This window comes from Leopardus geoffroyi, chromosome A2 (assembly GCF_018350155.1).
Source record: "Leopardus geoffroyi isolate Oge1 chromosome A2, O.geoffroyi_Oge1_pat1.0, whole genome shotgun sequence".
NCBI lineage: Eukaryota > Metazoa > Chordata > Mammalia > Carnivora > Felidae > Leopardus > Leopardus geoffroyi.
The window spans coordinates 163918348-163945378 of NC_059331.1; the positions used below are offsets into that span (position 1 = coordinate 163918348).

The 27031-nt window shown below is 53.0% G+C and overlaps 1 protein-coding gene across 10 annotated transcripts in view; it reads right to left on the reverse strand.

Annotated features, from left to right (window-relative positions):
* The window catches only part of PRKAG2 (protein kinase AMP-activated non-catalytic subunit gamma 2), a 263354-nt gene that overhangs the window by 35776 nt on the left and 200547 nt on the right, over positions 1–27031 (reverse strand). For 4 of the 10 annotated variants that reach the window (XM_045496230.1, XM_045496232.1, XM_045496235.1 and 1 more), the window contains 2 exons: positions 23796–23865; positions 3872–3978 (listed from right to left, as the gene is read on the reverse strand). In XM_045496230.1, coding sequence (XP_045352186.1) covers positions 3872–3978; positions 23796–23865 — 177 coding nt within the window. Of the gene's footprint in view, positions 1–3871; positions 3979–23795; positions 23866–24265; positions 24291–24459; positions 24564–27031 lie in introns of those variants that run through there. The other 6 variants (XM_045496234.1, XM_045496231.1, XM_045496239.1 and 3 more) reach the window with 5 other exon arrangements.

Here is a 27031-nt window from a genome sequence, read left to right on the forward strand (position 1 = left end):
CCCCCCGCCCCACTCTTGGGTGGCTGTCCCAGATGTGGCGTTTGGGGAACCTGTCGCTGCTGCCTGGACGCATACTCTCTCTCCACGGCAACTTGCGGGGGCCCCCGGAAGCAGCGTGCTAGCGTCCGGCACAGGGCACCTGGACCACGTGCCTCGGGCTACGTCGCCCTCTTGCTCTCCACCTTACAGCTTCTGCACAGGGGCGCCTGGGTGGCGCAGTCGGTGAAGCGTCCGACTTCAGCCAGGTCACGATCTCGCGGTCCGTGAGTTCGAGCCCCGCGTCGGGCTCTGGGCTTATGGCTCAGAGCCTGGAGCCTGCTTCGGATTCTGTGTCTCCCTCTCTCTCTGCCCCTCCCCCGTTCATGCTCTGTCTCTCTCTGTCCCAAAAATAAATAAACGTTGAAAAAAAAAAAATTAAAAAAAAAAAAAAAAAAAAAAAGCTTCTGCACAGAGGCTCGTCACCTCGACATTCCACCTGCCACCTCCTGGTCCACGACCTTGACGACACTGCGCCGACTGGATCTGACGGGTAGAAGGCGGCAACACTTCAGACGCCTCGGTGACGCGGAAGGAAACGAGACGGGGAGTTTTCGAGGGGCGGGGGGGAGGCCGGGGCATCAGCCACAGCTCCTCCCGGTGGAATTCAAGGGGCTGCCTGGCACGCGCCCTGCCAGCCGCACACGGCTGGGGAGGTTTCTGGAAGCAACGCACACGTGTGAGGGGCTAACTCTGACACACTGGCTGAGTCGCCTACAGAAGCTGTCTTCCGGTGACCGGAGCGAGTCCAGGCTCCTCGTGCACACGGGCCCGTCACCGGCAAAGTCAACACCAGGGATCCTGCCCGAAGCCCCGTCAGGTGTCGCAGGAGAGCCACAGGGCACCCGCCCAGGGTGTGGAAGAGCAGCCGCGAAAACCCACCCCCTCTCCTGCGGCCACTTTCCTGCTGAGAAACCATCCCCGGCTTGCCGCTCGGCCCCGGTGGAGACGGAACGAGGACCCGCGATGCCCGGCGACCGCGCCGCCCGAGCTCCCGTGACCGGGTGTCACCTGACCGTCCAGCCACGCTGCCGAGCGTGCGCCACGGCCACCGGCCGGCAAGTGGACACGGCGTGTCGGGGACGGAGCCTGCGTGCCTCCCCTTCCTCGGTCCACACCCGTGGTCTGGCGGCGCTCCCGAGGAGGGAAGAACCGGCTCGCTTTCCGGACGCGCCCCGCGGCAGGCTGGCCCCAGCTGGGGGCACAGCGGTGGCAGGGACCGCTCCACCCGGGGCAGCCCCGGGACAGTGGGGACCACCGGCCCTGAGCGGGCAGAGCTGCGGGCTGTCGTCGTGGTCCCCACTGTGCCAGGGCGGCGACGCCCGGATGCGGGTCCCCCGTTCACGCTAGCTCGAAGCGGGGATTCTGCAGAACCCAACCACGGGAACCCGAGCGGGCTTCTCAGAGACCGACGGTGGGGGCTGAACCCGCGTCCCAGACCGTTCTTTCCCCTCCCCTGGGGGCAGCCTTTCATTCATCTGAACCTTCTCCATGCGTCCGTTCTGTCTCCCACGCCTGTCTGCGCCTAGGGGTTACGACTCTGATACTGTGTACCCTCAGAATAACATGGTCATGATACATGTATGAGTCTGCAACTTGCTTTTTTTTTTTAAAAATATATATATTTTTTAAAAGTTTATTTACTTATTTTGAGAGGAAGGGAGAGAGAGAGGTGGGTGGTAGGGCGGAGGGAGGGGGGAGAGGGAGGGAGGGGGGGGAGAGAGAGAGAGAGAGAGAGAGAATATGAATCCTAAGCAGGCTCCACACCATCAGCACAGAGCCCCGTGCCGGGCTCAAACTCACGAACGGGGAAATCGGGACGTGAGCCGAGACTCGGACACTTAACCGACTGAGCCACCCAAAAGCCCCTTAAAAATATATCTTTGACAAACACTTTTTCCGTTCTTCTCACCGGCTACATGGTGTTCTAGGATACGCCCATCCCAGGATTTACTGACCCCCCCTCAGTGAGGAGACGTGGTTGTTTCTGGCACTCTGCCATCTGCTATGTGCCCTGCTCCCGAGATGGATCGACGACTACTACTGCGATCTGTGTCTACAATATACTCTGCTCCGACCCTTCAAATGCTTGCTTAACTTTGCTCTCCCCGTGACAGCCCCCCCCCCCCCTTCCCCTGGTGACAAATTTTAGCTCCTTCAAAGCCGAGGGCCTCACAGGATTCGTGGCTTCCAGGGGATGACGCACACATTAATAGACGCTTCTATTAATTAGGAAGGTGATATCACTGGATCAGTGACCTCTGACAACCCACAAAACATCCCGTTTTTCAAGTATCGCTCACTTGGCTCAATTTTAAATTTAGGAGAAAGTCAACTCCTTGACAAGGGAAAAGCCGAGCAGGAGGGAAAGCAGATGCAGGTCTTATCAGCCATCACTTACTTTTCTGTTGGTGGAAAACCCAGGGTCAGGGATGGGGTTCTTGGAAAAGTAACACGCCTTTTGGGGAGTGGGAACAAGGGGGAAGAGGGGTGATCTAGCAGGGGTTTATTTTGGGAACTGAGAATTCCCAGCTGTGTTCCTACTGAAATGTGCAGTTACAGCAGCAGAGACTGAGTTTCCTGAAGTTACTGTCTGCCGGGCTCCCTGGATGGTAGCGTAGCGGACGCCTCCCTGTCCTCGCCGTGTCAAAGAATCAGAGGGTCTTAGGGTTCAGAAGCAACCTTGAAGGTTACCTGGTCTGAAGCGAATACAGCTAAGTCACAGGATAGAAGATCAGGTTACAGAAATCAGCTGTAGTTCTAGATGATGACAAAAACACAGCTGGAAATGACATTACACAAGAACAAGCCTTTTTCACGTTCCTGAGTCCTGCGTAGCCCGCAGTGAATGTGGATAAAGTGGCCACAAGACACCAGGTGTCGTCCGACGAGCCACGGGGACAAGTTGCTGGGAGGGACAACCAGGCTGCGGGAGGGACGAGGAGAGGCCCGGAGCGTGGGGCAGAGCCGGCCCCGTATGGGCACATATCTCCCGGGATGGCCCCGGACGAAGTGACAGAGGCTGGGGCACCTTCCCCCTACCTGAGCTCCGCGGGGGGGGGGGGGCAGCTCACACCTTTGCCCGCGACCCACCTGGAAGGGCTTCTGCTGGTCCCCTGGGAGCCCACCAATTCCTGGCTCGGTGGCTGCTTCTGGGAGCACAAGTGAAGACACTCCTTTGTAAAGCTTTATGCACAAATACGCACACTAGATACCTATGTGTGTATATACCTATCACATTGGATGTAATCTGATCGTTACGTCGACTGTATTGTCCAGGACTTTTCACGCATGATTAGGTCACATTGGTACAAAATTAGCTGCGACAAGCACACTTTTAATACCAAAATGACCGGGTTCAAAATTTTTCTACTAAAAGAGATCAACAGAGCTCTCTCTCAAGAGATGATCTACCTTAGTCCTTTTTTTTCTTTTTAACCAGTATTATTTCAAATTAATTTATTGTACATTCTACTACGGAACTAAGAGAAAAGCTCGGGATATCCTGAGGGAGGCATTAGTTTAATGGTTGAGAGCTCAGGCTCTAACACGCGAGACAGACCCCGCCTCTTACCAGCTGTGTGGACTGAGTTATTGAATTCTAGAACCTATGGATTAAACTTTTCATTTAAGCTCTTTGACTCCAGAACGACCGCCCTTATCTGGAGGAAGAGCGCGGTTATGGCACGTTCCTCCCACGGCTGCCACGGGGACCGAGAACGCGGACGACAGCAACGCGGGGGCACGACACACCACGTGCGGAGCGTGGGGTGTCACTGGGCTTGTCCCCGAGGTGGAGGCGTGCCAGCCGTCCGTGCGAATGGTGCACACTTACTTGTAACGTTGTATCAAACACCACAAGCTTTGAACTGGTGGGAACGATGTCGTAACACTTGTGGGACCTCATGAAGCGCATGTAGACGCCACTCTCTGAGTCTTCTGCTGAAAAGGAAAGAAAAAAGGCAGATGTCAGTAGTGACAAAGGACTTCCTCATCAGCCGAAGAGTACGTATGAGAGACCTGCAGCTACCAGACTTCACGGAAACCGTGAGCGGTCTGCCGCGTAAGAGCGAGAAGGCAAAGACGTTCACTCGTGCCGATTCTTACTGTTCAACACTGCTGGACGCCCTCACCAGTACGGAAAGGCAAGGAGAAAACCAAAGGCGTACGGACGGCACAGGAGAAAGGAAAACTATATCTGCAGACTGTATGATTTTTTTTTTTTACACAGAAAGTACCAAAGAATCTACAAAAAGTTCCCAGGCCTTAAAAAAAAAAAAAAAAAAAATGAGGTTAGCAAGGTCATGATACAGCGTTAATGAAAACAAACATGTAACTTACAAACAAATACATAATCTACATAATTGCTCAGTGGAAATGTGGACCTACACAGGGAGACAAAGCGCTGAAAACAATAACTATGTGGACATGTACGCAGATTATTTAAATCTTCGTAAATGTCGGCAGCTGGTGAAAGGGACGGCAGTGATTCCTGGGGGGTTACGGCACATTCGTACCGTGGGGGGTACGGCGTATTTGTACGCGAACTGCCCGCCACCACCATCCAACCGATGATGCGGAAATCTGGGCTTCCTCCTTGTCCCGCCGCCTCCTCCACCCTCACCCATTTGTCACGACTCACTGCAGAGTTTACCACAAATGTCTCCTAATCCGTCCACGTCTCTCTACCTCCACGGCTGCTGGCCTGGCTCCGACAAACGCCCTAACTTCCTGACTGGTCTCTCTGCTTTTGATCTTGTTCTCTTCAACGGCTGCCCACACCGCGCCCAGAATGGATTCGGTCACGTCACCCCTCTGCTGAAAACACTTCCAACGGCTTTCAGGAAAGACAAAATCCTTCAAGACCCGGCCTGAAAGACGCATCCCCTCCGGATCCCCGGCCTCGTCTGCCAAGTGCCTGCGCCCCAGTGTCCCCGCAGCTGCGAGGCCTTCTCTTAGTCCCTCCTAAATGCGACGCTCTCTCCTTCTACAGGAGCTTCGACCACCCTCTCCTCCGTCTTCAACACTCTGCCCATCTCTTCTTGGCCCCGTGAAATCCTCCCGCACTAGAGCTCGGCTCGAGGACACGACGGGGAAGTTGCGGAACCGGAATTTAGACCCGGATGCCTCTAGATTCCAAAGCTGTGATCCCGGCCGGGGTGATGGATCGCCCACCGCCCCCGCCTGCAGTGGCCTTGCTCCTAACCTGTCCTCACGGTTCAGCTCTAAGTAGAGACCTCCAAGAGACTTCTCTGACAACTTCGCTCCGCCCACACTGATCTGTACATTTGGGGAAGATTAAAACTACCTGGGGGAAAAAATTACTTTATTGTATTTAGGAATTAGCAAAATAAGTGTTCAACAGTGTGACACTGAGCAAGTTCCTCGACTGTGGAAGGAGCCCTTGGTATTCTGGTATTTCCTACTATCGTAAACGCTCAGTATATGCCGCCTGGTTTGCCAATTTCGTGACAAACCACGTGAACACCCCCAAACCTCTGTGTTCACTCCTGACCTCTCTCCCAGGTACCATACTTCGTAATTCTACCATTCCCGTCACCTCCCGGCCAGCTCCCTCCTCCAGTATCTCCCCTCCTGCGCGTGGGATAGTCCGGCGTCTTGGTCTGGCGTGCACGAGCCTCCGTGGTCCGGCTTCTCTGTTTTCCTGCCTCCTGTCCCCACGTCAGCAAGCGACTCCCTGCCAAGTTCCCTGCCGGATTTAATCTCACTTTCTGGCTTGTCTGTTCCGCTTTAACTTCAATGTCTTTCTCTACTTTTTCTTGTCCTGTTTCAGCCCAGCCTCAGATGCCAAATTATCCACAAAACAGGTGAACGTTTGAGTATTCACTACGGGCTAAGGATTTTTATATTGTACGTTAAGTGTTACAATCAATTACCTCCTTCAATTTATAGAACGACTCTGAGGGCAAACGCCTTAATTTCTTCGCTCTGCACACAAGCCGACGGGAGGTGAGGAGGGGCTGAGGAACTGGCCTAGAGTCAGCACTTAGAAGCAACCAAAGAGGGATCCAAATCCACGTCCGAGAGAAACTCCGACGCGTCTCAAGAGAACTCCGCAGTTTCAACTATGCGCGCACGCATGCACGTCCGACCGACGCCCGGGGCGTGCTACGGTCCACACCCCGTGTCCCCGCTGAGACATAAAGATGAACAGCACAGGCGCAGTCTCTGCCCCCCACGCTCACGCGCTGGTGGAGAAGGAGGGCATCTGCACAGACGCCGCGTGGCAGGAGGAAGCCCGGACCGCGTGAGGTCACGCGGGCGCACAGTCCCCCCGGGGCCAGAAAGGCAAGGAAGTCTACCCACCTCCCCTTCAGAAGGCGTGCCGACGTCCACCTGGGCTTCTCATCAGCTGTCCCTTTACCGCTCGTTCTCGGCGATCCGTGCAGCCCGAATGCTCTTCTCCTTCTGGGGCTCCCTCCCTCGAACGACCGGGATCTTACTCATCCACTGCCTTCGTTCATTCAGCGAGTAACTGCCGCGTGCGGTCTCAGTATGGGTTCTCCCGGAGCGGGTCAGTTCGGATTTGCACGCGGCTTCTCTCATGACCTCGGTCTCGGGGTTATGTGTTTTGGGCAGAAGACCGACCGCAAGGTAAGGCGCCATCTCGCCCCACCGCATCAATGGCACCTGCCGTCGACACGACTTCCCACGTGGCTCGGTAGCATCTGTCGGTTTCTCTCCGGCGGTGACTTTCTCCTCCTTCCGCGCGGCAGAAGTCTTGCGAGGAAGTCTGCACGCGCGGCCCATATTCAAAGGGTCAGGCGTTATGGGCCACCTCCTCGAGGGGAGGGCATCTACCTGATTACTCAGAACTCTTCTGCACGGGACTATCTACCTGTCTGTATCAGCACGGATTCCTAGCGTTCGTTTTATACTCTGACTTACAAACCTACACCGCACGGGGAGGGGTGAGGAAGGCCGCGGGGCGCCCACCCTCCCCGCCGGCGGATCTGTGCGTGGCTGGGGAGCAGGCTCCGCGTCCAGACGGCCTCCCGCCCCGGCTCTGACGCCCCGCGGGCGCCCCCAGGACTTGCCTGCTCACACACACGGCCTCCACGTCAGCGGGGAGTTTGTGGAGAGCTGGGCTCGCTGAGCTCTTTCTCCGTGCGTGCTGCCTCGGCCGGCGGCGGTGGTGCGACGGCGGCTCCCCCGGTCCCTGCCCCAACACACACCAGCCTCCACGACAGGAGAGACGCGTCTCCTCCGTCACCAGTGTCTTTCATCAGTATGGCGCTTCTGTGACGGTTCATGAGCCGGTAAGGCAACGACGAACAAACTGTTACCGCGTGGCAGGCCCTAGTTTTCCTTCCCCCCAGGACGTCACAGGACATTCAGCCCTGGCTCGTCAGGCCTCTCGGCGGAGGGTTTTGAGGAGGACCTACAACATTTTAAAAATGTTTATGTATTTTTTTTTATTCAGTTTATTTATTTGAGAGCGTGAGTGCACGGGTGAGCGAGCGGGGAAGGGGCAGAGAGAGGGGGAGAGAGAGAATCCCAAGCAGGCCCTACGCGGTCAGCACAGAGCCCGACACGGGGCTCGAACCCACAAACCGCGAGATCATGACCTGAGCTGAAGTCAAAAGTCGGAAGGACACATAACCGGCTGAGTCACCCAGGGGCCCAAACGTTTTTTTTTATTTATTTTATTTTATTTTTTTTTAATTTTTTTTTTCAACGTTTATTTATTTTTGGGACAGAGAGAGACAGAGCATGAACGGGGGAGGGGCAGAGAGAGAGGGAGACACAGGATCGGAAACAGGCTCCAAGCTCTGAGCCATCAGCCCAGAGCCTGACGCGGGACTCGAACTCACGGACCGCGAGATCGTGACCTGGCTGAAGTCGGACGCTTAACCGACTGCGCCACCCAGGCGCCCCCAAACGTTTTTTTTAAATGTGAGAAGCTTGGCCAAAGAAAGCAAGATGTTAAATATGTAAAGCACATGACAAAATTTGAGTCTGTAATAAGGACAGATTATTACTGTTGCGATAAAACGGCATGTATAACAAAAGCGTTCATAACTTAAGTTAGGAAAATCAAGCGAAATATTATAAAACGTTGTGGTTTCCCTCCACGGAGTGTAAACTTTCAGATTATCGGCGGCACCACTCGTATTATTTACGCTCTGATGAAGTCTCCAATTGCAAGTGAAGAAAGAAATGGGATGAAACAAAGTAAGAGGGATGTGGAATTAAAGTAAAAAGAAAAAAACCCCAAACCCAAGACCATTCAACGAGAACAGGTTGTCTGGAACACGTGATTCAAGTTCTCGAGAACGCGAGGAGTTCGGACTCCCACTACTCGCAAGGAGCCCGGGGTTACGACGGCATCGGTGTCCCGTTCCTCCTTCCTGGCCCTGCTGTTCCAGGTCGTCCCGGCACAGGACCAGAATTACGGAGCATCACACTGGCGCTTGAGCTACTGGGTTTGGAAGGACCCCTCCTCCGAGGACGCGCTGACCTACCGCTGGCCGAGCGGCTGCTGAAGGGGACTATTGGGAAGCAGAAACTGGGGTGAGGGGTTCGATTTCTGAAGGTTAAGGAAAGAATTCGAAGAACGCAGCAACTAAGTGTAAACGCGACCACACACAAGCGGGGTGGGAAAGCGTGAAAGCCAGCATTTCCTAGGGCAGGTCCGACTCCGTCCCCCCTGACAAGCCCTCACTACCTCACGACACACTACACGTCGTCGCACAGCACAGGGTCTCCACCACCTGACCCCATTCCCCCCTCCCGGCCTCCTCTCCGACCACACCCTCTGGGAACCGTCCACTCTCAGGCCGGACTGACACTTCCCTTCCAAAGGATTCTGTGAAGTGTGGGAAGTTCAGCCCGGGGAATGCGCTCCTTGGGTTCCCGCCTCCGCTCTGCGCATGCTGTCCTGTGTTCTGGAAGGGCGTCCCGTTTCTGGCCCACTGAAATCCCATCTGCCTCCTGGCAGCTGAATAGTGGCTCCCCAAAACCTGTGCCCAGCTGGAACATCAGAACGAGACTTTGTATTTGGAGTAAGGGTCTCTGCGAGTGAAATTACAGCAAGGACCGGGAGATGAGACCAGCCTAGATTAGGTTGGGCCCTAAATCCAAAGACCAATGACCTATAAACCACAGAAGACGAGACACAGACGGAGGCGGCCACGGGAGGACGAGGCAGAGGCTGAGTCATGCAGCCACGGGCCAAGGGCCGCCAAGGACTGGGGGCGACCCCTAGAAGCTAGGAGAGTCAAGGACAATCAGCTTGAATGAAGTTCTATTGTTCTAAGCTGCTATGTTTGTGACGGGGGCCTCAGAAAACTAACGTAGCTTCAAAGTTCAGTTCAAGGACCCGGAACACCTTCCGTGAAGCCTTCAAGTCGGAAGTAATTGCTCCTTTTAACATTCCCATTAGTGCTTTGTGAGCAATTAGCTTCTGGAGTCGTGGTACGCCTTGTACTAAAGTTACAGGTCTGCTTTCCTTTTAGACGGTAGCTTTGTGAGACACCGGACAGGCCTCCGGCAAGTTCCCAGGAGGTGTCAGGACAGGCTCGCACCTGCTGAATGGCAGAAAGACTCACGAGTAAAATGCAGAGGACCAAGTATGAGTCCAGGATTACTGTATTGCCTATCTACCCTTTGAGACAGAGACAGACACAGAGAGACAGAGCAGGGGAGGGTCAGAGAGAGAGTGAGACACAGGATCCGAAGCAGGCTCCAGGCTCTGAGCTGTCAGCACAGGGCCGGATCCGGAACTGGACCCCATGAACCATGAGATCATGACCTGAGCTAAAGTCGGACGCTTAACTGACTGAGCCACCCAGACGCCCCCCAAAGCACTCCAGTTTAAAAGAATGCTGGTGAATCTAGATTTAATGATCAGTACAGAAAGTTTACTTATACACCTTTGTAAGACTGAAGAGTTGAAAAGGGATGTTTTCGTCACGAAATGATGCATTTGTGGAAGTGCCCCATGTAATTTTTTTAAAAGTGTAACAGCATTAATCTAAAGCTTGAAAAGTGGTTGCAAGCATATTTTATATTGAAACTATTTTCTAATTCCACTGGACAAAATAAAAAGTAACTGAATTGAGCAAAACTGCAGAAGACGTTAAAATGTCCACGTTATTATACACGGATTTTAAAACCCTGAAAATACAGCAAAACAACTTGACAAATTCACATTTCAGAGATAACCTCTAGAGTCATAAATTACTTTTTATAACACCGATTTACGTGGAATTTTAATTTAGAAAGACTCTGTAAAAACTGAATTCTAAGATGCTGCGATGCTCTGGCATTTCTAGCCTTAACAGTACGAAGACGAAAAGGACAGACTGTCACTGATAATTAGTCTAAGAAAGGCGAGACTCCCACAGAAGGAGAGCGAGACGAAGGGGCAGGTGGAAGGTGCTGGAAGTCTGGCTGGGAGTGGCTCGCAGACGGCTCAGTGGTGGGGATGGGAGAGAAGGGAGCAGCGGCCGGCTTCGGTGACACAGCGACTCCCTAACCGTGTTGAGGCAGGATGCCTTCTGCCTACTCGGGGCCAGATGTGCCGGGAGACCCTTCGTTCTCCGTGTGCTGTCCTAACTAAATCAGCCCCTGGCGTCCTCCCCGGCAGACGAAAACCACGAGCCAGTCCCAGGGTTGACTTAACAGAGCCGTAGGGGCTGGGGGCCTACAGGACCGATGGAAGGGGGGGCCCCTCACAGGGATGGTGGCCTGTCCTTGGGGGCAGGCTTTTCAAGCTGCCGTCGGGCAACCGCGGGGAAGAGGCTCTGCTAGGCCACGGCCGGCAACACGCACACCTGACTCCAGGCCACATCCCCCCTCCCTCATTCGCCACGACTGAACACTGCACCTTGGGTGACATCACGGGTCACGGTCATAGATCCAAACCACATCTCAAAGAGCTAAGTGTGCACGGATGAAGGCATTTTGAAACAAACATCACGTGTCACCCCGAACTTCACTGAAAAACTCTCTAAACAAAAAGCCCGACTCCTTATCTCCAATCCCCACGAATTTTTTTTTAATATATTTTTCATTTTTTTTAATGTTTATTGAATTTTAAGAGATATAGAGAGAGAGACAGAGCATGGGCAGGGGAGAGACAGAAAGAGAGGGAGACACAGAACCCGAAGCAGGTTCCAGGCTCTGAGCTGTCAGCACAGAGCCCAACGTGGGGCTCGAACTCATGAACCGTGAGATCATGACCTGAGCCGAAGTCAGACGCCCAACCCACTGAGCCACCCAGGTGCCCCTCCAATCCCCCCGATTTTAACTTAATATACAGACCTTGCATTCTAATTCCACTAAAGATCAATGTTAGTTTTTCTTTTGTTAAATGTTTATTTTTGAAAGAGAGAGAGAGAGATAGAGGGAGGGAGAGACAGAGAGAGAGGGAGACAGAGAATCTGAATCAAGCTCTGCGCTGTCAGCACAAAGCCTGATGTGGGACTCGAACTCACGAACCATGAGATCAAGACCTGAGCCGAAGTCAGGTACTCAACCGAGCCACCTAGGTGCCCCAATGTTAGAGGGTTTTTTTTTGTATTTTTCATCTTTTTAATGTAAAAAATTAAAAAAAAATTTAATGTTTATTTTTGAGACAGAGAGAGAGAGAGAGAAAGAGAGGGGGGGCAGAGAGAGAGGGAGACAGAGAATCCAAAGCAGGCCTCCAGACTCTGAGGTGTCAGCACGGAGCACGATGCGGGGCTCAAACTCACAAGCTGTTGAGAGCATGACCTGAGCCCAAGTTGGACACATAACTGACTGAGCCACCCAGATGCCCCTAAAAAAATTTTTTTTAATGTTTATTTATTTTTGAGAGAGAGAAGGATTGTGAGTGGGGGAGGAGCAGAGAGGGAGAGACACAGAATCCAAAACAGGTTCCAGGCTCTGAGCTCTCAGCCCAAAGCCCGATGTGGGGCTCAAACTCATAAACCGTGAGATCGTGGCCTGTGCTGAAGTCTGATGCTTAACCCACAGCCACCCAGGTGCCCCAATATGTTAGTTTAAAAAAAAATTTTTTTATCCTTTATTCTACGTTTTGAAACACAAGATTACCTAATACATACGGTATCTTTTCTTTTTTTAGAAGACCATTGAAAACAGTTGAGCAAGAAATGGGAACGAGGAAGTTGAAGTATACGGGAAAGACCACACTCATGTAAGTTTCCCTAAAGTGCTTAGAAACGCAAATATTAACAAAGCCAAAGCTTAAATATAATTTTACAGGTATGAGGTTTACCCACTCTATCGGTAAAGTTCTTTTCCAAGAAGTAGGATCCTGTTTTTGTTTCGAGGCAGTAAAATAAATGAAGTGCATTCGATTTGTTCTCTCCATGCTTTCTGCATCAGGGTTCGAGCGTGCCAGAGGTGAGTACCTCTGCGGAGGGAACTGCATCAGCTCTGCTAGGCAAGGGCGGTCAAAGACTTGGTAGAAAGAAGTGTGGGTAGGTTAAAGGCACGCTGGCTCCCCAGCGAGTGCAAAACGGGCTGCAATAAATGCCCAAGAGATGTCACAAACAACGCCGTGACCTTGAAACTGTATGGGATTTCCCCCCCATTTCAAAATGGCTTCATGTTTAATCTTGGGAACCACACAACTGAAGCATCCACCCTCCCCTACGTTCCCTCGTTCTTAGGACACAGATTATTAAGCTGAAGCAACGGGGAGGACCGAAGTTAGTTCACAGAGGTCAAGTCCCAAGCACCGACGGGTCGGCAGGGTGGAGACCGCCCTGACGGCGAATGCCAGGAATCACTTCACTGCTGCCCGGCGGCTTCTGTCAAGTATGTTCCCAGCAATTTAAAGGCGTTTCCTTCTCTCTCTCTAGCTTACTAAGGATTTTGTTAAAGGCACATATTTATCAATTGCTATTTCAGTGTCTACTGAGATGACCAGAGGGTTTTCTCCTTTAACCTGCTGACATGAATTCCTTAGCGATTTCTTAAGAAGCTGCGGTTTTCTTGCATTTCCAGGACAACACCCAGCGTGGTCACCGTGCAGAGCGTGGCTCCTTTTGCTGATGCTTACGCAGGGGTTCTGCCCGTATTTTCAAGGCCAGGCTAATCATCGGGTTTCTTCCGTGCCATCAGCTGGTCTGGGTGTCAGGATGAAGCTAGCTTCACGGAATGAGCGTGGAAGCTGCCACCTTTTCCTGTGCCCTAAAATCACGTCACAGCACTTGTTCCTTGAAGGTCTTACAGAATGCACCCACCGACAGGCTGAGCACTGGCCCTCTTTTGCAGGGGCAGGGGAAGGAAGGCTTAGGACCTTTTTTTTTAAAGCTTATTTATTTTGAGAGAGAGAGAGACAGTGTGAGTGGGGGAGGGGTAGAGAGAGAGAGAGGGGGGGAGGGAGGGGGGGAGGGAGGGAGGGAGGGGAGAGAGAATCCCAAGCAGGCTCTGCACTGTCAGCACACAGCCCGAAGCGGGGCTCAAACCCACTAACTGTGAGATCATGACCTGAGCCGAAACCGAGAGTCAGATGCTTAAGTGACTGAGCCACCCAGGTGCCTCGACTTTATTTATTTTGAGAAAGAGAGAGAGGGCACACACGAGCGGGGGAGACGCAGAGAGGGAGGGAGAGAATCCGAAGCAGGCTCGATGCTGTCAGCACGGAGCCCACGTGGGCTCACAAACCATGAGATCACGACCTGAGCCGCGATCAAGAGTCAGATGCTTAATGGACAGCCACCCAGGCTCCCCAAGGCTGAGGACTTTTAATTCCTTTTTTCAAGAAACAGCTTTATTGAGCTATAATTCACATCCATAGATAGAGTTCACCTATTTAAAGCGTACGATTCAACTAAGACTACTTTTAAATTTCTTTTGTGATGACTGAAACGAGTTTTTTTAAATTTATTGATATAATTTGGTCTACTCAGGTTTCTTTTAAATGCTATTTCCTAAATCTTCGCATTCACAATTAGAGATCCCCCCGCCCCACCCCTTATTTCTAAAGCTTTGCATTGTCACTCACGACATTCTTGAACACATCTGACAAAGGTTTACCCACTTTTTTGGTCTTTTCCCAGAACTAAGTTTTTGGTTTTCTCGAGCAAGACTACCTTTTGTGTTTGTTTTCACTGACTGCTGTCATTTCAGTAGGACTTTACGAGGGAAAGGAGACAAATGAACGTGTTCAGCAAGTCATGTGGAGTCACAGCGTGGCGGCCAGCCCAGTTGGGTGGGCAGAGACCCGGGAGTCCCCCCCGCAGTGGGCGATTCGGGCAGGACGCTGCTCGCGCTGACCCGTCCCCCTCGGCCACGGCTTAGGCGCTTGTCCACGGTGCGTGCACGCCCCTGGGTCCGGCAGTACGGCGGGTCCTCCTGCAGCGGGCCCTCTGGCCCCCCCACCGTGGCGCATCGTCTGCAGAGTGGGGCGCGAACAGGAGACCCCTTTACGGGGCCCCCGGGCTCCTCCCCCAGGGACTGCAGGTCCCAGCAGGACGGGGTGTGGAAGCCAGAACGGGACAGAGCCAGACCAAACCCAGGTTAGAACTGTCACCACCTTGGGTGTGACCTCGGGCAGGCGCCCGCATTTCTCCACTTGTCACGCGGGGATAACGCTATCTCCTTGCAGGGTGGCTCAGAGGGAATGGGGACAGTCCGACCCCCGGTCCCCAATGCTGCCGACCGGCCAGCGCGGGCAGCGCTCACGTCAAGTCCGCCAGCACACGTGCTAAACCACTGGTGACTGCGACCCCGAAAGTCCCCCTCGGCTGCCTTGTGGGCCCTCCTCGGCCGTCACCTCAGCTGTACCTGCGGGCACTATCCTGCCCGGCAGGGGAGGCAGCAAATGCTATACTCCTATCACTCAATCCACATATAATCCTATTAGCTGGAGGCTGCTAGTCTGTCCCAGTTAGGGATGAAACTGACGCTCGAAATAACTGGCCTGAGGTCTCGCGGCGACTATGTGGAAGGAACGGGACTCCAAGCTGGCTCTGCCCCCGTGCTCTCAGGGACTATGACACGAAGGACATGTGCAACTCAAGGGGGGCGGGGCACACATACGCTCCAAAGCTCGAGAAGTCCGTGTGGCAGGGGAGAGCCAAACACAGGGTATAAATCCGCACGTGAGAACACGGACGTGTGTGTTCCCAAGGAGGTCCTCACGGAACAGGTGACCTATAAAACAAGTGGCAGCAGCTTGCTGCGAGTGACAGGTGACCAATGTATAACGGTGAATCACGGGGGTTCCGTAAATTCAGATTCACAGGAAACAGCTCAGAGCGGGAAAGCAGCAGCAAATTAAGCAGATTAAGAAGTGACAACAATTGAACTCAGAGGTCCCCAAATTGGTTTCCTTCTCCGAACTGCCGCCCCGTTTCTCATCGGAGATAAGAGAGGCTTCTTTCCCCCTGACGTCAGTGCCGCTGCGATCCCAGCCACAGAAGAAAGATCTAAGAGACGTTTTCCTCAGTTGCCGGATTACGTAAGCAGGTCCTCTGCTGTCACCCCGCACGCCCCCACCTGTCACCACTCTGTGATCGGGAGGCAGTAACTTGGCAAATGGATTTCCACCGACTGCCTTTCACAGAAACGCCTTATTCCTTTATAAGAAAGAACACTTTCTAAAACGCGAAGCTTATATGCCCGAGTCAAGTCGAAAGCTCCTCACACGGGGAACAAACATGTACTGGAAACGGAAGTCGTCTTCACCACGGCATCTTTGAAACACGGCAACTGTTAAGTTTTCAGTCCCCACCCTCAGGGAGCTCACAAGTCAGTGGCAAAGAAACACAAGGAAACGCGTTTCTCCTTAACAGCCCGTATAGATATCCAGGGAGGACACGCGAAGTCCTCTCTGGGGCTGTCGGAAAGGCTCCCCCAGGGAAGTGACATCGGGGCTGAGAGCTGACGAAAAGTAGCAGGTGGCCGGGAGGAGAGGAAGCGCAGGCCGGGGAGGGAGGCGTGGCCTGCGAATGTCCGGCAGCCGAGGCACCAAGCGGGGCGGCCGGGACAGGTGCAGGGAGCCGTGAGCACAGACCCGCAAGAAGGGGAGGCAGGGGCAGGCACCAGGGATGGCGGAGTGCAGGGCAGGAAACCTGAGCGTGGCAGTGATGTGACTTGTATGCGTGTGTGTGTGTGTGTGTTTTATTAAAAAAATTTTTTTTAACGTTTATTTATTATTGAGAGACAGCACGAGCAGGGGAGGGGCAGAGAGAGAGGGAGACACAGAATCCAAAGCAGGCTCCAGGCTCCGAACTGTCAGCACAGAGCCCGATGCGGGGCTTGAACTCACGAACCGCGAGATCGTGACCGGAGCCGCGGAAATCGGATGCTTAACCAGCTGTGCCACCCAGATGTCCCACGTATGTGCTTTTATGAAACACCTCCAGGGGGATGCTGAACTTGACTGGAGGGTGGAGCAGGTGTTGGGAGACAGCGGGCTGCTTAACAGGTCAGCAGCAACACGGACGGGCTGGCCCCGAGTGACGGCAGGAGTGACGGGCACTGGCAACGGTCCGAGGGCTCCATCACCCGGACGCGGGCACACAAGCTCCGGCATCACCCCTGTTACAACGACAGCGAGGCGGATGTGATGCCACTTACTGAATTCGGCCGGCCGAAACCAGGGAGGAGGGGGTGCAGGAGGCTAGAACAGAGGCCGCGGGCGAAGTGGTCAGCAGAGATGGCCAGCGGCAGCTGCGTACTCAGGAGAGATGTGGGTGAGGTGTCTGTTTGGGCATCATCAGTTATTAAGCACTGTGGTCACGAAATCCGTGGGATTAAATTTTTATTTTTTAATTTTTAAAAAAGATTTTATTTACAGAGAGAGAGAGAGAGGGGAGAGAGAGAGAGAGAGAGAGAGAGAGAGAGAGAGAGAGAGAGAGAGAGACTCTCAAGTAGGCTTCACGCTCAGAGTGGAGCGTCGAGCCCGACGCGGGGCTCGATCTCACAACCCTGAGATCGTGACCTGAGCCGCAATCAAGAGGTGGACACTTAACCGACTGAGTCACCCAGGAGCCCCTAAATACATGGCATTAAAACACGGGGCAACAGGCCCCGGGGTAAGTAAAGTGATGGCAGAGAGCAAGGCGGCGGACAAGAAGGCGGGTAGGCACAGGGCAGGGCGGCCGGGAGCAAGTTCGACATCCCATGCTCTGGAAACAAGAGTCGGGACCATCAAGGAGAGAAAAGCAACGGCCAGACGTGCGTGAGGTGGCCACGAGGGGGCTGTGCGGTGCACGGGAGCAGAGACTGTCTTTGCGGACTGTTACTAAGAGTTGAAGGGAAGAAGGGGCCTGACAGGTGTCCCCTGGAGTCTGCACCAGGCAGCCCCTGGAAACGGCCTCAGTGGCTCAGGCGGAACGTGCCGGAGGTGGGAAAACGTAGAGGGTTTCTGAGTAAAAGAGGATTCCGGGCTGGTTACGCACCCTGGCTCAGGGCACAGGACCGTATTTGAAACCCGGTTCTCCACCTTCCCACATACATCCCGGAGACCGTGACTTAACCTCTTTCTTGATTTCTTCCTCTATAAAATAGGGATGACAAAAATATTTACGTCTCGAGGCTACTGTGAGGATTAGATAAACGTGAACACTTACAACAGTGCTCAGGGCACTTCATGCACGCTGGTTAGGAGAACCTCCAATACCGGATATAAACCATCTTTCCATTTCTTTCGAGTCAACTCCAAATGCTCTGTCAGGCTTCCCACTTTAAAATCCGCAGAGGGGCGCCTGGGTGGCTCAGTTGGTCGAATAAACGTCTGACTCTTGATTTCAGCTCAGGTCATGAGTTCAGCTCACAGTCTGTGAGTTCGAGCCCCACGCAGCACTCTCTCTCTGTCTCTCTCTCTCTCAAAATAAATAAGCAGACTTAAAAAGCCTCAGGGATCCCAGTATAACATCTTTCAGGGACTTTGCAGCCCACGCAGAGCTGCAGGATGGGACCATCCTGGGCACTGTGCCGCCATCCGAATCACGGGTCTGGACCGTGGCCCCTGACTGGTGGGGTCGCAGCTGAGGGCCTTCACGGAGCAAAGTCGGTCTTGAGAGGGAAGGTCATGGAGACCAATCCTTCATGGAGAGGACCGGACTGCTGTCTCAGCTCCCGAGGACTTTCTGGAAGTTGCTCGTGAGGCCTAGCCAACAGATCCCGGTTTCAGATACCTCGGGTCTCCCCTCTTTATCTCAAGGAGTCAGGATCTTTCCATTTCAGGTAATGACACCTCCCCAGGCCACAAGACAACCGTTCTATCTCATCAAATCTAAGATACCATCAAATGTGAAGCTATAGCCTAACTTTAGAGACATTAAAATATATACCTAAAACCTATTAAATATGGCAAGCTTTTAAATATGGGTCAGCTAGAGATGAAAACGAATTTTTTTTAAGTTTATTTTGAGAGCAAGCGAGCATTTGTGTGAGCCCATGGGGGGGGGGAGGGGCAGAGAGAAGGGGAGAGAGAGAATCCCAAGCAGGCTCCGCACTGTCAGCACAGAGCCCGACTCGGGGCTCAAACTCAACCAGCTGTGAGATCATGACCTGAGCCGAGATCAAGAGTTGGACGCTCAACCGACTGAGCCAGCCAGGCGCCCCGAGGAAAAAAAAAATTAATTGTAAATATTTCATAAAATTGTAACTACTTTTATAATTAAGAGAGAATCTGTTGTCTGAGATGAGTATGCAAACGGTAGGGAAGGCCAGAGTTTGGATGATAGATGATCGGAGCCTTCCAATAATCTAGAACAATCTAATCATTATGGAGAGGTACCCAAAGGTGGGGGGGGGGGGGGTGGGCCGAGACTACAGACCTATCACTGTAGCGTCTCTACCACCAGAGGGCAGCACTGTTCACATGAAAGCCAATGTCCCACCGAGCGGACTGGGCTGAGCCTCACTGGGCAGCGGCTCTGAGGCCAGTGATAAGGGGGTGCTCTGACAGGTCCGAGCAAAAACACAGAGAGACAATTCTCCCTGAAGTCAGAGCGGTGTTTCTCAAACTTTGCACCATCCAGTCCCCCTCTGAAACTTTTTATACCTTCCCCCCCACCCCCCAACTGTCCTACGCCTGTGAAATCCTGGATATCCGTTCACGTAACACAGCCCTTGGGAGAGCCACGAGCCACTGTAATATCTAAGATTTTTTGTCCCCTGACAACAACCAACCTTTGCTCGCTTTGCTCCCCCAGTCGAAAATGAACGCGTTTGAGCGAGCACCAAGTTTTGGTTCTGTTTCTAGAGTGGCTGCTGCTTGCTTTAGGCCGTATTTTTGAATCAGAAGGAAAAGCTCAAGTTCACCAGATGCAGGCCCTGTTTTATGCAGAAAACTCCCGGTGACAACAACAGCAAAACAAGCGGCAGGGCCCCAAGCGACTGTGGATTACGAGGATACGGCTACTTTACTACCAAACGAGGCCTAACATTCTGACCTGACAAGTTATGCTTTTCCTCCTAAAAAAAAAAAAAAGGCCCCTGTTTCTTCCATATTTTTGATCAGCGTAGACAAGGTTGACCAGTCTCGCCGGCAAAGTGAGCTGGAGGTGAGTTCTAGAAAGCTAATAGTTTGGAGGAGGCCGTGAGGGTGAAGAAGGCCAGGGAGGACCCCAGAGGTGGTCTGGGATCAGGGAGGAGGCAGGTGGCGAGGGAAGAAGCAGGCTGGAGAGCCAGCTAAGTGAGAGGAGAACGCCACGGCGAGTTACCAAGACCCTGAAATAACTGAAGAGTCTGTGACAGCTGAAGGGACAAGAGGGAAGCCGGGAGAGAACAAGGATACTTCCAAGGGGCTGTCCAATTCTCGAAGCATGCCCAACGTACAGACTGACTGATCGTGACTGAGCTGCTGGTACTTATCTACAGCATCCCTGCGCTGTGTTTAGGTCCCTACTCAGTACTTGTGCTTGGTCCGGCCATAAAATACGTTCCAGACAGTTCATCCAGATAAAAGAAAAACGTTAACGTGATTGACCTCTGAACAAAAAAAATCGAAAAGCAGACGCATAAAGCGACTGCTATGGGTGAGGCAGTGTTCTCCCTCCTCTACATACACAGAACCACTGGGTCCCCTCAACGCTCCCGCGGAGTAACATTCACGGAGGCACCGGACGAAGATTCCGGACACTGCTGAACGCCTACTGTGTGCCGGCCACATCAGGCACGGGGAACAGCAAGACGAACTGTGAAAAGAGGCGCAGAAGGGATCTGGGGGACGGCCTCGAAGAGGGGGCAAGACCTGGGTAGAGCTGCGAGGCATGAGTAACACGGACAGGGCGGAGACAGGGAGGAAGAGAAAGTCTTGCGGTCAAGGTAACGGAACACTCTAAGGCACAGAGACCGTGAGAGGCACGCAGAAATCAAGAGGCGCGCGCAGCGCAGGGTCTGGCCAACTACACCTGGGAGCCAAATCCGGCCCGTGTTTACAAATGAAGGCTCACCAGAGCACGGCCTGTTGGGCTAAGTTTGGGCTTCGGCTGCCTTCCGCCTCGCTGCCGCACGGGCGGGCAGAGGAGTCGTGACCGAGCCCGAGCCACAGACCATCTGGCCCTTTGCAGAAGTGTGCCGATGTCTGTTCTGGAGCCTTGCTACTCACAGAGGGGTCTAGGAAGCAGCCGCGGCCGCCGCCGCCGCCCCTGCGGGCCTGGCAGAAACGCAGACCCCCAGGTCCCAAGCCCAGAGCCCCAGAATCAGAACCTGCCCCTTAAAAAGACGTCTGGCGATCTCTGGCACAGACAGCCCTCCGATCACTGGCGTGTACGGCCGGGAGGTGGCGGCGGGGTTGCAAATGAAGAGAAGCACCCACTTATCCTATATATAGACGGCAGACAGAGGTAAAGAGCTTCCCGCAAAGGAGGAATCTGATGGTAAGAAGGGCTGGTGGCAGAACGGGGGCAAGGCCGCTGGCGTCAGAATCCAGGCAAAAGATGACCCGGACCCCCTGACCAGGTCACGGTACGGCTTCTCCTTCCTTCCCAGAAGCAAACGACATTTGAAGAGACTACTCTGACTTCGCCAGCGCCCCCAAATTACTTCTGACAAATACAGTATTGGTTATAACTTATCAGGAAACAGAAAAACACTCGGTAACGAAAATATTCGGCATCACGTGTTTCTGTGCCTGCCAGACGTATCTCCGTCTAAGCAACGCATCCGGAGAGCAAGGCAGAAACGACGACAGTCATGGTTAAGGAGTTTGAATTTTTTTTAACTTTGAGAGACAGAGAGCGCATGAGAACCGTGTGCGCCTGTGTGCGTGCAAGCACGCGTGTGCGAGTGGGGGAGGGGCAGAGAGAGAGAGAGAGAGGGACAGAGAGAGAATCCCAAGCACGGACAGTGCAGAGCCCAACGCGAGGCTCAAACTCAAGAACCGTGAGATCACGCCCCGAGCTGAAATCGAGAGCTGGATGGACGCTTCACCGACGGAGCCACCCGCGGACCCCAAGAAAGAAGTTTACAGATCAAATGAGGATCGATTCAACAGCCATCTGTGATGAAGGCTGGCTGCTAACACGTAGTTCACAGGATATTGAAGGGTGTAGTGGCTTAAACTGTGAGGACCTTCCCCACCCCCGCAAATAAACGTAAGATTCTGCTGGATATTCAGTTTTTCCATCCTATGGATGAATAAGCAATATAAAGTTCAAAAGAAACAAAGCAGCATTTTAGACAAGCATGCCGACACTATTTCTTTTTCTAGCTCTGCTAACGGCTTCCGAGCAAGTGCTTAACGTTCTGCCTTCTTAAAAAAATCTAGAAAAGTTTGACAGGGTTATTTGTGGGATTCAGCCTGCTTTAAAGTAATGACAGCGATATAGATAAAAATAGTTGGGCGAAAACAGGAAATCCCTTTCCTTAGATGCTTAGGTTTCATACTTCATATTCATTATGTCGGCAGAAACAATGCAGAAGAAACCAGGCCCGTAGATCTGCTTTGAGAAACGCAACATAATTAAATCAATAAATCTCAAGTAAGAAAAAAAAAAAACCAAAAACCGTCAAATCCATGTCGAGAAGACTCTCCATGTTAAGGGTTGTTAATAAAAGCCTAAAAAGTCCATGAATTCGGTATAATGGTTAACGGCATTAAAAAAAAAAATAGTAACTAACACGTCCACAGTGCTTACTGTGGGTTTACACCGTCCTAAATGCCATTACACAAATTATCTCATCTAATCCTCAAAACACCCTGGTATTAGCTTCATCTCACAAACAGGGAAAGTAAGGCAGACAGAGGACCTCAGTGATTTGTCCCTAGTCACATGGCTACACGAGAAATGGAGCTGAGATGTGAAGCTGGGTCTATGTCCTTAACCATAACTGTGCTGTCTTTCTAACGCATGTGGTCTCCACTTTCCTCTGGCCCACAAGTGAATCTGCAAAAAGTTTAAACGCAATAGACTCTTATTACTGGTATCAGGGACAAAGAAAACCCCTACGATACAGACACTCGACATCTTAACGGAAAGGGAGACGCACCGGATTGTTCTGTGGACAGTGGCCAAAATTTGACCCGCGATATGCAACTGATGAGCAACGAGGAGGATTCGATTTAAGATACTGGATTATTTTTCAGTAGGAGAAAATGCAAATTAGGTCCCAGTAAGATTCTGAAATGTATCACGTAACTGCTCCTTAATAATAAATATGGATGCAGACTTCTAATGATAATTACTACGCGTGCATTATCTTCTAGCAACGTGCTTGTGAAATGCTGCAGGGAAGCTAAAACATAAAATGAACGCAGGTACAGGCCTAACACTATCTGGTTGACATTCTCATGTTGGCTGTGCACGCTTATTTAAGTCATTGCCTGGCTGTAAATGAACAAAAGTATTAAAGTAAAGTTGGCACACGGCACCGCATCCACATGGCACATTCTTTGTTCCAGGAGCTTTATTCCATGAATACTCCTGGGGCAAAGAGAAGTCACTAAATAAATAACGCAAGCACACGAGATAGCGTGGAGTTCTTTCAAATTAAATTCCTCAAACCGTCAAGCATCTCGTACAAAGTTCTTTTCCGACTCTGAGCTCGCCATATTCCATCTCAAATACTAATTCTGGCAAAGAACAAGCTTTGCGCCCTTTGCATTTTAACAGTTTCAAAATACAATCCAGGTGAAAGCTCATCGCATTCCGTTTCAAATATCAATTCTGCCAAAGAACGAACTCACCCCCTTCACGTTTCAACAGCTTCCTCACAAGATCCAGGTAAGTAAGAAGCAAACAGGGCAGGAGAGAGAAAACCCGAGCGAGCGCAGAGGCGACAGAAATGATGGAGTGACAGGGTCACCTGAACTCAAACCCAATTCGCGAAGCCGCTTCTGGTTTTCCTATTTAACTTTCCCTATTAACCAGAAGACACACCCTGCCGGTGGTATTTTCGGAAATACAGAGCAGGGAACCGGCTGGTGTTATTTTAAGGTATGGGCCATCAACGCAATTTGGGGGTTACCTCTACGTGTACGGCGGCACCACAAACAATTCCTGCTGCATGACACCTGGCTCTCCCTCGAGTTGGGCTGGTTAGGACAAAAGGGCCACCCCTCGGAGCGGATGGCCGGGTTTCGGGGCTCCCCTCCCGGACCCAGCCCGGATTCCAACCCCCCCCCCCCCACCCCCGATCGGCACCCGCGGGCCACTGCAGACGTCCTCGGCCGGCTCGGCGTCTGCATCCCCGGCCGCGCTCGGCAGCCGGGGCCGCACGGCCTCCGGGGCGTGAACCCCGGCGGTCCCCGCGCCCCGGCCCCTCGGCGTCGAAACGGAGCGCGTTCCGGCGGGGGCGGGGGCGGGGGCGGGGGGGGCACTCACCTTCTTCTTCCAACTCGAATTTCTCCAGCATGCCGGCTTCCGCGGGTCCCGGGGCCGCCGCCAGCGCCGCCTGAGGAGGAGGAGGACAGGGATCAGCATGCACTCGGCGGCGCTCGTCCCGGCCGCGCGGGCGGGGGCGCGGGGGTGCGGGCGGGGACGCGAGCGGGGGCGCGCGGGGCGCGGGCGGGGGCGCGCGGGGGTGCGGGCGCCGAGTGCGGGCGCGGGCGGGGACGCGCGGGGCGCCGTGGGGAGGGGCCTCCGGGCCGGCGGCGGGCGGGCGGGCGGCCCGGCCGGGGCGGCCCCGCCCGCCGGCAGGGAACCGAAGGGAACGGAGAGGACGGCGCGGCCCCGGCCCCTCAGCCCCCGCCCCCGTCCGGGGGCCGCAGGTGGCGCGGGCCGCGGCCTAACCCGCCGCCCCTCCCCGAGTGGAACGGTCCGCCCCCCCGCCTCCCGGCGGCTTTGGTACGGACCGGCGAGGAGGAAGCGTGGGAAGAGGACCCCGAGGAGCCCGGGGCCGGCTCGCGCGACGGCGGCCGGGGCGCCCCCCTCCGGCCGCGGCCCTCCTTCCCGCCTCGGCCGCCGGGCCGCCATTAGCGGAGGCCCGTTTTCCCAGCCTCGCCTGGTCCTCCCACCTCCCCCCGCCCCCCCGCGCTCCCCCGCTCACCTTCCCCGCCACCCACGGGCGGCGCGTCCCCGCAGGGTTAACCTGCGCAGGTGTGGTCTCGGCCGGCCCGGGGGTGGGGCGAGAGGGGAGCGCCGCCGGGTGGGCGGGGCGACGCCCGGGAGAGAGGGGCGGGGGCCTGCGGGGACCCCGGAGGGGAGAGGGCAACGCGGACTGGGGGGGGGGGGGGGGGGGGGGGCGGGGTGTGATGGCTTTTCTTTTTTAAATTTTAGATTAAACTATCCATCCCCTGCCCCCATTAAAAACAAGAAATGTTCCGGGGATTACACGTATTGTAGCTGCACTTTGTTGCTATCAGTTTTACCCAGCCACGGAAGTCTTAATTTGCTCCCTTTCTTCGCAGCTGATCCTCCGCTTGGGCTGAGCCACTGCCAAAAGCTCACACAAATCTCAATCTGGCCCCGGCCACTCCTGTCACCCTGGATCTGGGTATCTGAGACGCCGCTATCGGCAGCTCGGGGTGGCAGGCAAGCGAAGCTGCCAGAGCTGCCTGGGAGAGCAGGGCAGTGGGAGAGGGGACAGGCACCCCCCACTCCCCGAGCGGGGCTCTCCGGTGTGACAGCCAATTTCTGCCCCATCTACGGGGTGCCCTTAGCTCGCTGCAGACTGCAAGGGCCCTGGTGGATTAGCTCCCTGGCGCTGATTAGGGCTGTAAAGTAGCCCCCCCCCCCCCCTCGAAAGGAAGCCTAGTTTTATCACTCTTGCAAGCCTGGCCTGGAAGAGGAAGTACTAAAATCTCCTTTGCGGTTCCTTTTTGCTCTGTCATCTCGGTTGGGCCAATCCCCAAGTTGAGACTTAGCTGCTTCTCCTCAAAAAGGGTATGTGGGGGGCGGGGCGGGGGGGGGTGGAGAAGAGGACAAAACTAATTTTGTAAGACCTTTGTTGGTCAAAACAAAACAAAACAAACCAAAAACAAACCCTGCAGCTGCGTCATGTTTAACAGCAAGAGCCTGAATGCTTTCCCTCTAAGCTCAGGAACAAGGCAACTCTGCCTGCTTTCACACTATTTTTATTCAACACATCGCTGGAAGTTCCAGCCACGGCAGTAAGGCAAGAAAGAAAGAAAAGCCATGCAAATTGCAAAGGAAGAAGTAAAATCCTCCCTATGTTCAGATGACATGGTTGTCTTCACAGAAAGTTCCAAGGAATCTATTGAAAAACAAAACAAAACGAAAACAACCAAAACGAGAACTGGTGAGTTCGGCCAGGTCGTAGCCTGCAAGATCAACACCTAGAAATCAATTGCATTTGCACCTACTAACAATGAACATGTGGAAAGTGCTATTACAAACAATACTATGATCAACTGTAGAGAACACGATGTAGGGATACACTTAACACGTACAGGATCTGTATGCTGAAAATTACAATGTGGTTGTAATGGAAGAAATCCTAAATAAATGGAGAGACATCCCGTGTTTATGCATGGGAAGACCCAACATGGCAAAGTGGTCCGTCTTCCCCCAGATTGATCTCTGCGTTTAATGCAATTCCCACAGGTTTTCTTTCTTTTTTTTTTTTTAACTTTACTTCTTTATTTCGAGAGACAGAGGGAGAGAGCACGCGCACAGGAGAGCGTGAGGGGGGGAGGGGGCAGGGAGAGAGAATCCCAAGCAGGTTCAGCACTGTCAGCACAGAACCTAATTTGAGGCTCAAACTCGTGAACCAGGGGATCGTGACCCAAGCCGAGGTTGGACGGTAGACAAGATGAACTCATTCTTAAATTTGCGTGGAAAGGCACAGGCTGTAGAATAGCTAAAACAGTCTTGAAAGTGATGAGGTAGGAGTTTGGTACTACTGTTTGGTACTGGTACGGGGAGAGACACTTAATCAACCGAAACAGAGAACTAGAAATAGACCCACATTAATATGGGCTTGAGGAAGGTGCAAAAACAGTGGGGCAATCAGACACGGATAGGCAAAAAAAAAAAAAATAAGCCTCAACCTCAATGTAAGCCTCACACCTTATACAAAACTGAACTCAAATTGGGTCATGGACTTAAAAATAAAATGCAGAATTATAAAACTTCTAGAAAAAGAAAAGCAAACCATTTGGGATCTATTACTAGGCGAAGAGTAAGGCTTGATATCAAAAAGCATGATCCATAAAAGGTAAAATGAACACACTGAACCCCAGTAAAATGAAAAATGTCTGCTCGGTGACAGACCTTGTTAAGAGGATGAAATGACTCGTGCCAGAATAGGAGAAAAGACTTGTAAAACCGCAGAGCCAACAAATGACTGGCATCTGGTAGACATAAAGAACTCTCAAAACTCCAGCTTAGAAAAATAAAAGTTCGAATTCAGTTAGGATAGGAAAAAGACAGGCAAATGGCAACAAGCCCGTGAAAAGATGTTTGACAACATGAGCCATCAGGGACGTGCAAATTAAAACCACGGTGAGCTGTGACCACACACCTATTAGAACGGCCAAAACAAAAATAAACAGCACATGCAGGTGAGGACCATCGCTTCTGCATTGCTGTGGGGATGGCAAATTACACCACTGCGCTGGAAAACAACTCGGCAGTTTCTTATGAAGCTAAACACACAG